The sequence below is a fragment of the Ammospiza nelsoni genome, chromosome 6, assembly GCF_027579445.1.
Source record: "Ammospiza nelsoni isolate bAmmNel1 chromosome 6, bAmmNel1.pri, whole genome shotgun sequence".
Lineage (NCBI taxonomy): Eukaryota > Metazoa > Chordata > Aves > Passeriformes > Passerellidae > Ammospiza > Ammospiza nelsoni.
Genome location: NC_080638.1, coordinates 35,380,544 through 35,390,600, shown reverse-complemented (window position 1 = coordinate 35,390,600; position 10,057 = coordinate 35,380,544). Strand labels below are relative to the sequence as shown.

The following is a 10,057-nucleotide window of genomic DNA, read 5'->3' as shown; positions in this document are numbered from 1 at the left end:
GGAGACTGTGAGATTAAAAAATGCGGTCAGTTCCAGCAGCTGGTGTCCGCTGCGGCGACAGGCATACCTGTGCCTGGCAGCGGTGACGAAGGCTCCCCAGCGGGATTTGTAACTTGTAAAGCGTGTGACCTGTCGTGTTCTTAGGAAAATCCTTACGTTGGAACACAGGTCCAGAGCAGCGCAGTGCTCTGAAAGCGCCCAGGGAGTCAGCAGAGCGGGGCAGAGCCGGGCACAAGGGCACGGCCGCTCCCGTCGGGGGGACCTGCAGGGCCGGCCCCAGTGCCTGACCACCGCAGGGCGGCCGCAAGGCAAAGCACGGTGCTCTTGAGCACAATGTCCAGATTCCTCCTGGACACTGACACACAGAGCCACCTCTCTGCGAAGCCTGTTCTGGCGTTTCAACACTGAAGGAATCAGTTCCTCTTTGAGCAACCGTGCAAAGGTGCAGATTTTTAGGAGATGTGCTGGGCTTCAACATTCAGACTAAGTGGCATGGCACTCGTGGTGCATCTCCTTTAAAGCCTTTCATCACATGGGAAAAAGGGACAAGGAATAGTGAGGATTTTTCTAACACTTTTTTTTCAGTAGATTGACTTTATATTTTATTTATATAGTCTGCTTTGCTAAACTTTGGAAATCTTGGTTCAATCTACCAGATCATAAAATACTACCTTCCCAAGAAACTTTTTGTAGGTCTGTCCTTACATGACTAGGGAGCACAAATTCCACTCAGTCAAAATATAAATTGTTCAAAGTTCCCAGTCACTTTGGTCATTTTGAAAGAAGTATATGGGGCTTGGTAAAGGCAACAGATGGTGTTTCACTACCAAGTCACATTGTTGAGATGCAGCTGACACCTGGGTACAATGTAAGGCTTGGTCTCACCTTGCCTTGGAACTATGAAACTTTACAGTTTGTATTTCTAAATATATCTGATGCCAATGGTACCAGGTGCGAGTTTCAGCATTTTTTTCTGTGTGCTGTCTCGCTTCTGCTTATGATCTTCATCTTAACTTGGATTTCTAAGGTCCTTAGTCATGAATGCAAATGTAGAGTTCACATGGATCTTTCCTTTTGTTTAACATACACTGAACATTTTAAGACAGTACCAGGGAGAGAAAGAATAAAATAAAATAAAATAAAATAAAATAAAATAAAATAAAATAAAATAAAATAAAATAAAATAAAATAAAATAAAATAAAATAAAATAAAATCAAGAGGAATAGGAACCCTAAAGAGGGGGAAAGAAAGGAGAGAAGAGAAACACAGAGGTAACAGAGGAAGAAGACCAAAGGGCATAAAATGTCTGATGATAGAAGAGAAAAAGCAGTTTTCTCAATCCTCCTGCCCTGTTTGCAGTTCTTAACTCTGCAGCTTCTGTGGAGAAGTAATATTCTAAAAATCTCAGTGGTATTAAACCCAAGGCTTTCTAGTTTTGAAGAGAAATCCATGACAATGAGGGAGTAGCTCTAGGAGACAAAGAATGCCCATGCTACACAACACAGCTCTCCAGTGCAGAATCTCAACAGTGACCCTGCAGCTTTACAGGAGACAAGCCTGGGCTCCTGTGCCAGTCTGCACCTGACCTGCAACAGCATTCCCACCCATCCTCAACTCTGCATGTGGACCAGAAAGCAAGTGAAAAAAATTCTCAGTGTTGTATTTTAAAAAAAGTCTCTGCCACAACTCACTCATGACTCAAAGTTACCTCATGAACTGTGGGCATGAAGAGCATTGGGAATGTTCTCCTTTCCCACGGTGTGTGCCACTCACAGGATGCCTCACTGTATTCCTGTCACTGCCTAAAAGAGAGTCTTCAGAACAATCCAATCCAAACCCATTACTGCTGTCCTCGTTTTACAGGACAGAAGAGATCATAAATGTATAACTTGTTACTGTTGCAAGGTTCAATGTCAACATCAGAATGTAAGAGCTCTTGTTCCTGAGGATTCTGCTCACACCTCTGAACTCTGTTTATACCAGAGAGAAAGTTTTTTTTTTTTTTCTCTCTTGAAATAATGTGTCTCTAAATATCTTTTAAATAGAATTAGGTATTCCAACTAAACATTTTAAAATATGTAAATTGCAACAAGTTCTGCAACAGAAAATTTTCTATGGTTCAATGCTTCAGGATAATTCCAGGGAAAGAAAGGAATCTGAACAGAAAATCTGCCCTTTTCAATAGAAAAGAAATACTTCTTTTTGGGGGGGGGCGAAATACAACCATGACCAAAAGAAAAACCAAACCAAACCAACCAACAAAAAAACCCCAAAAAACACCCCACCAAAAAAACCCAACCCCCAAACCATTTAAAAATCATTTTACTTGCATTCAAATAGAAAATAAAATACTCTGACAGTTGTACTGTGGAATTGAAGTCCATTGGCCAGCTCTTTTTGTCTCCTGAAATCATGTAGCAAAAACTGTAGCCACTCTTGATATATGTACATATTAGTGTGGGCACTCAGTGTTTGAAATACAGTGTATGGAATTGCTCACAGCACATTGAGAATGCTCAGAAACGTGCAATTTTAGGCTTGCACTTTATGCTGTGAGACACATGGTGCTGTTAGCAATCCTTTTTCTCCCACTAAGCACACATTACCTGAGTTTTCTAGTTGAGAATACACCTAAATGACTTCTTCCTTTTTTTTTTTTTAAGAGGGCCATAAATTGTCATCAAAGACAGGGGGTCTCAAATCAGCTGTTATTTAAACACTGCCTACTTGTTCTCAAAATCCTATGTCATTCTTATATCAATATCCTTTAAAGAAAAGCAGAAATTCGAGGAATATAAACCTACAAACCCAATTAAAAAAGCATTACATGCAGTTTGCATGTGAAGGTAGTGTGGAGTTCTTTAAACAAAAATTCTGTCTTTTGGGGGTTTTGTGTGACCTTTGTTAATTTTCTTAGTTTGTTTTCAAAGATGATTGATTTCCATCCATTTTTTCTGATAAGAAATAGCGGTAGCTGCCTCCACTTTGCTATATCCTCTCTTTTGCTTCTTTTACAGCGGGTTGATCCACCTGTTCATTAAAAAGGGGAAAACCCAACTTTGGGGAGTGACTGTCAAGTAGGAAAGTTGCATAGTGATGTGACTCTGCCTGTGTGTGAGAGAGAAATCAAATAAAATCCAGAGCTGAAAAACTAATTCATTGTATGTACCATAGAAGAAAAATCATGCTGAAGTCCTGAGCTAACTCACATAATGCCTTCAGGAATCAGAAAAATGACACTGTCAAAACACAACATTAGTTTTCAGACGCCTCCAGGCAAAATTTTATTTATTTAAAGTTAGCTCCTATTTTAATAACAAAAAAGTGGCAGCATATTCTACATCAAAGAAAAAACTTTTCCTAATGTTTCCATTCCTCTTGTGAAGTACTGGAGTTGAAGTATTGGAGCTGTCTTTCTCTAAATAATTACGTGAGTGGCAGGATCTCAACCTGAGAAAGCTTTTTGTCTGCACTGGGGACTGCAGCATTAAGAGAATCACATTTGGCTTGCCTAATCTGAGCTGCAATACAAGATACTCAGACTTTCAGTATTTAAATAGTTAGTTTTATACAAGATCCATAACAATGAAGATGAATCCTGAATCAACATCTGGGTACACTGTAGCACCTTGATCAAGGGTACAGATGAGACACACATTTATGAGCTACACTCTCCAGTCAAGACCTATTAACCACATTGCTGGTGGCAGTACCCAGGAGAAATATCCCTTAACATGGTGCACAGCTGGTGGCCTCTCTTGCGTATTACCCTCATTTCAGGCATCCTCCCCTTCAGACCCAGACAAAGCACGCTGTTAGAGGAGTCAAAGCATTTACCTTGTTGAAGGGATGAGAGATGCATTTTAAAGTTCACTTCTGGATCTCTTTCCTGGCAACTCTATTTATTCCTCTTTGTTCTTCATTCATTAATCTTTTATAGTAAGAACTAGTAGTAGTGAGAAGGCAGTCCAGGGTCCTTTCCTTCAAAGACATCCCATAAATAAAGAATAAACCCCTTAGGTCCCTAGACCTGTTGTTTGCCTTTTTAGCTTGACTTCCCCACCAGTTCCTAGTTATACCATTCCTTTGGCAATAACTTCTGTCTGTGTTTCCTTTCTATTATTTCATATCCTTTAACACCTCCTGCTGTGAACCTTAACAGATCTGGAGCTGTGGTAATTTGGTTCAGTTCCAAAAGGCTCTACATTTGCATGTATCTGGGTCTTGCTGCTGAACGGTTGGGTATGTGTGGGAGTAGGACTGAACTTTGTTCCAAGAGATAACTCTAACATCTGAGAAATGTATTTCTTCCTTCTGGGCCTCTGGTCTTTTATAAGCAACAAAATAAACTAATGTCAAGGCAGCCACCAACAAACCCATGGGTCTCAGCGAAGGGGAAGCAATGCTTGCATGAGTTTGCACTCCTAATGCAATAGCTTCAAGTTCTAGCTAAGACAAACTATGTCTTTCTTGTGAAGTGAGGGTATGGCAATAATGTGATGTATGAAGGATGTTATGGTAAGACAGTACCAGTACCAGTACCAGTACCAGTCAACAGCTACCAGTAGCAGGAGTTGCAGGAAGACAATAGAGACAGAGCTCAGGAGAGAGAATTTCTCCCTCTATCATGGCAAAATCTAAAGTAGAACGAATCTCATGAGTAACAGAAAGTAGTAACTCTGGCTGGCAGGTGATGTGCCTTTGAGGTTGAAAACTGCTTCTTCTGCCAAAGCAAATTCCCCTACTTGGGGACTGTGGAGAGTGGAGGAGCTCTTCTCCCAGCAGCATAACCTGAGACCTGCCTACTCATGCTGGGCAGGGGAGGCCCCCAGCACGTGTGCAGCTGTCCCAAGTGATGGACCAAGAAAATTTTATGTGATGGACCTGTAAAGCACTTCAGGATCAGCGGGGATGAATCCTGCTGTAAAATGTATCATTAATGTTACTAGATGTATTATAGACTCTGTGATCTGAGACTGCTGCAGGCAGTGTGCTGGGAGAAAAGCTTTCCAGATTGTGCTCATGCAAATTTCTGTCTGTGATCACATTCGTTCTGGTTCCCACTACAACATTGCTTTCACACTCGTGTGCTGCTCACTCAGTCTAAACTTTTTGTTATTGCAGGTTGTATGACTACAACATAGCCTCCCTTTGCTAACACCTTTAAAAGGGTGAGAAAACATACAAATATGGAAATAAAGGCATAAGAAATCTAATGGATATGCTTAAACTTTCCCAGAAAAGGGGTGGAGTTGGTCCTAATCTTTGGCTCCTCACTTGAATATGTGCCCTAACAGGTTACTAGATCAGGGCAGCTGTCAGCTTGTTCATGGCTTGTCTTTTTGTTCAGAACCATTGTTTTTAGTTCAGCTTGTCTTTTTGTTCTGAATCATTGTTTTATTCCGAACTGGGGATCTTTATAATTCAGAGAGGAATTTCTGAAAGCTGGGAAAGGCAAATGTGAAATTTGATCTATTTTGAGTTTGTCCTCTTGTAATGTGGGCAGTCTCATCAACCCTGTTAAATCATGCAAACAGCATTTTGAAATAATTTAGGGATTGATACAGTGACAAAATAGCTATATAATAGGAGATGGAGGATGAGCAGAAATATCCAACAAATGTTTTTTAAACATTGCAAGTGAAATGGAGAGCCAAAGTAATGGCAAAGAGACCTATGGCCAGTGAAATAACCTGTGCCAATAGCCTCAGAACAACCAGACAGAGAATGTAGGGAAAAAGCAGGCAGTGCTCTAAAAAATTATAAAAGCAGGAAATCACAGGCAAACCCTAGTCATGAATTAATCCAACAGAAGTCAAATCCAAAAAATTGTGAGCAGTGAATCATCAGTAAAAGGGCACTTGCATGTAACATATGAGTTCAATTCACAGGTACCCAGTCTGTTTTTTAAAATTAAAATTTAAAATAGGTCAAAAATATTCAGTGTTCAGATGATAGTTGAAAAAAGAAGCTTTCAAGATCTCAAGTCTGTATTTTGAATGTTTGTCTAATACATCAACACAGGCTGGCTTGCCAGAAATATTAAAATACAAGTAAAAAGATCATAAATTAGTAAATTGTCAAGTATTCTTAATATGTATTCTCTATGCCAGACATTTATAATAGTGAAAGCAGGTTACTTAAATAATAAGTGCCAGTTAGTACTCAGAGAGCTCAGAACAGTTTTACTTTAATAGAGAGAACAAACTATGTTTGCTTCAGGAAAGCCATCCTGAAAGAAATAACAAAGATTTAACTTGGACACATAAAAAGTTTCTGTATTTTAGGATTTCAGTGTGCATTTATAGAACTTTTACACCATGCAGTAGAAATCTTTTATTAAACCAATGCACTCATTTATTTGAAATAAAATTTTTGTTCAGTCACTGTCTTTTGATAGACTAGGCTCTGCACATAGACAGGAGATAATGGATTGAACAGGATGTCCTTGAAAAAGAAGAGCTCCTTCAGATTACCTCTCTAATACTCAGGAGACATCCTGCTTCCAGTTCTCATTACACTTCTGAAGGCTAAGAGGAAAGATGCATCCATGCTATCTGGTGTAACAAATCAGCTCCTGAACTACCTAACTATAAAACTCACAGGGAAAAAAATTAAATAATCTCTTTTTAAAATATCTCAATGTCATTTTAAAATCTATTTAGGAAGATCAGCTCTGGTGCCTTTATAGCAGCTTAGCCATGTGCATTGTAAAGGCTCACTAGTACTGTTGCCATCACTGGGTTTTGAAATGAGTACAGCACAAAGTTACTAAATCAGTTTTGGTCTTACAGAGCCATTTGGTCATACTTTCAAGCAATTAAAGAAATTGATATACAGAGACTTTTAAAAGGAGGCAGGGGACAAAATTTTATGGGCACAGAGAACTATAACAGGACATAGATTGCTTTTTGAAAAAAAAAAAAGGAAGTAGAGAAGATTTGCAAGACATATTCTAACAGTTGTTAAGCACAGAAACAAAAAATTAAAACTTTGGGTTACATTTTTAAAGACATTTTCCCACCCATTACATAAGGGCTGCTGGAATAAGCCAACATTTTGTGTCATAATAAGCATGCAAAACATTTTCCTGCAGGCTTAATAAAAATCAGAGAAACATAAGAATTTGTATGCATACAAAGTCCTCAAAACTGGTGTCTTAGCACATATAGGAATTTATAGTCTCAAGATTAAAACTTGCTGGGGTAATCACTCCACTGACCTTTCTGTGGGAAAAAAACCCACAATAAAAACCACAAAAAACCAGCCCTGTACCTATAAATTTTGAGTATTGATGTCTTTCCCTCTTTTCACTAAACCACGTGTATGTCTGTGTGTGTGGACGTCTGTACCCCTGTCCCCACCTCACATCTTCAGCATTGTGACAAAGAAAGTCAAAAAGAGCTCTGCTGAACATCTTATTCATAGTAGGACCCAGTAGTTCTGATGAAAGTACAGCAGCTTAAGGCAGATAAATTGTGCTTTTTCTCTCTATTATAAAAGTCTTAGGCTTCTCTATGGCACACTTTTCTCACCTACTTTGCATATAAATGTTGCACAAATGGCCTTGATCATACTTAAAATAGTGTAGACCGAGCTTATAGTTTCAGTCATTCACACCACTCAGAAACTGCTTGAAGTCTCTCTAGGAGAAAAAGCCAGCAAACTGTTCTTTTTTATGTATTCACAATTTAAACCTGTTGAAGTTCTATTTCTCCCTCTCTCAAAAAAGGAAAATGTTTTGCTTTCAGTTGAGAGAAAAACAAAAGATCACACTGTTTTTCAGACCAATCCATTCTGTTACCATTTCTCAATGCAGCTCTAATGAGAAAATAAGCAGGCTAGCTGGAGTCATGAATCTTGTAGGAAGACTTACAGGAAAAGCTGTTTTCTTTAGAAGCAAATATCCTGTTGCCTTAAAATATCCAGTACAGTACAAAAGCTAAGATCAACATGTTTCAGTATCTTTTTAAACTCATGGTGAAAAAAAATGACTGCTCCAGGAGACTCAGTGAAACTTATGCCATCTCTTTGGTTTCCATATGCATCAATGGAAAAATAAGCTTCATCCTTATCTCTCTGAAAATATATCTTCTCTTCTTCTCTTACAGTCCATTGTGTCTCTGGCCCATGGACACTCCACACTGAGAGAAATAAAATACTGGTAGTTGCCGGGAGAAGTGAGAAAGTGATTTAGCCTTTTAGAAAAGTAGAATTCAAATAAACCAGGCACATACAGGTATTAGCAAGTCCTTTTCTGATCGTGGGAAAGGATGAAATGTGTTTAAGTCTAACCTAAAAATGATCCTGAATACTAATCAACTAATGTATTGTTAATACACTCATCCCTTTTTCCTTACGAAATTTAATACAACCATCTTTTTGTACACTGTTATATAAAAAACTCTTTGCCTTGCCCATTTCAAAAACATTTAAACATCTGTGAAAAAAGGAATTCTTACTAAAGAAGATGGCAGCTTTGCTATATTAGTAAGCAATTGTAAGGAACAATAACATTTAACAGTTTCTAATTTCAAGCACTGATCAGCATAGTATGCTGGGCATGCAGAAGTTCTAAGAGAGGAAGATCCTCTTATCTTTAGTCTCTTGTTTTATATCAGGTGCTGCCAAGTGCATTTCTGAGAGTGGGTAAGAAAATGAAACTGGAGTACTAAGTCCACCTTGTTGTCACCTCAATGTGAATGTCCTGCCATACAGTTAACTTTTGTGGGGGTATCTCAGATATATGCTGAGGACAGAGAAGGATAACTTGGAGTGCTGGTCTCCTACCTCCAGTGCTCACACTGTGGAAAAGAAGCAGTGAGAATATATAGATGCAGAATATAGGCAAGGCGAAGGTATCTGAAGATACCTTCAACTCGTTCTTGAAGATTTAATTCTATAACCTTTATCTGAAAGTAAGATTTTTCTGCAGTGCATTACTGCTTCAAGCAAAGTCCAAAAGGCTTTCTTTTCTGTACTGACCTTATCTAATGAGTAAAGTATCAGTGGTAATGAAATTGACAGGTGCTTCACCTGTGTGTCTGAGCCTGTTTTAGTGAAAGCAGTGCTAAAACTCCTGTTGATTTTCTGGAGAAAACTGAAGCCCGGAGTCTATGACAGCTGTCAATACTGGTAGCTGGTAGTCACCTGAATGTTGGTAGCTCTTTAATAACACCTGTCTACCAGATATAAAACACAGAAATACTCCTGGATTAGAAAGCAAGGTGGCAAATCCTGCTGTCTGGCCATCATTTCCATTATTTGTTTCAGTAAAATGTGCATCCTAAATACCACTCTGAATAATTCTTCCTCAGTGCTGGAAATGGTTAAAATCTGGCCACAAATAAGGTTTTCATGAGTTGGCCTGAAGTGAGTAAATTCAACATAGAATTGAAAGGAATACAGTCCTTAAAACAGTATTGGAGGTAATATTCTAGTTTCACCTCCATCCAAATGAAATAAAGTTATAATTGGTGTATAATTGGTGTAACTAGACCTAAATATATCAAACAAAGAACCAATGTGATCACACCAACTGCATCTCCCAGAAGCCACCTACTTTAACCTGCATACATCTAAAAACAAGTCAGACAAAAGTACATTATTTTTAAAAGAAAGCTTTATTCTTCATACAAACCCGACTCTGTCACATATCATGAGGCATCATTAACAAGGTTAAATCAAACAATATTGCTTCATGAACATATCCAACGGAGTTGGTATCAGCTCTTTTCTTTGTTCTCTCCTAGATGGAATGTATGCATGTTTTGATATCAACTCATCTCCTTTAAACTGCTAGCTTAGCCAGCATGTTATATGAATAACATCTTTGTCAGGTAAATCCACCACAGGTACTAAAATCAGAGCCGGGGTCTTCTCTTCCAAATATTTTTCAAGGTATTCTTGCAGTCCTAAAATAGAAACAAAACAACTAATGAGTCCCCCTTGTCTTGTGTCCTATCTCTTAAGAATGATTTCTAAATACTTTTCTGAAAATTATTGTGGAGTAGCAATTAACAAAAGGAAGTGAAACACAACTCTTAAATTTTCACT

The 10,057-nt window shown here is 38.5% G+C and overlaps 1 protein-coding gene across 2 annotated transcripts in view; it reads right to left on the bottom strand.

Moving 5' to 3' along the window:
* Positions 1-9,605: 9,605 nt before the first annotated feature.
* The window catches only part of DPH6 (diphthamine biosynthesis 6), a 184,851-nt gene continuing 184,399 nt past the window's right edge, over positions 9,606-10,057 (bottom strand). For both annotated transcript variants that reach the window (XM_059474222.1, XM_059474223.1), the window contains one exon: positions 9,606-9,915. In XM_059474222.1, the coding sequence (XP_059330205.1) occupies positions 9,800-9,915 (116 nt within the window). In that variant the 3' untranslated portion in view covers positions 9,606-9,799. The remainder of the gene's footprint in view (positions 9,916-10,057) is intronic.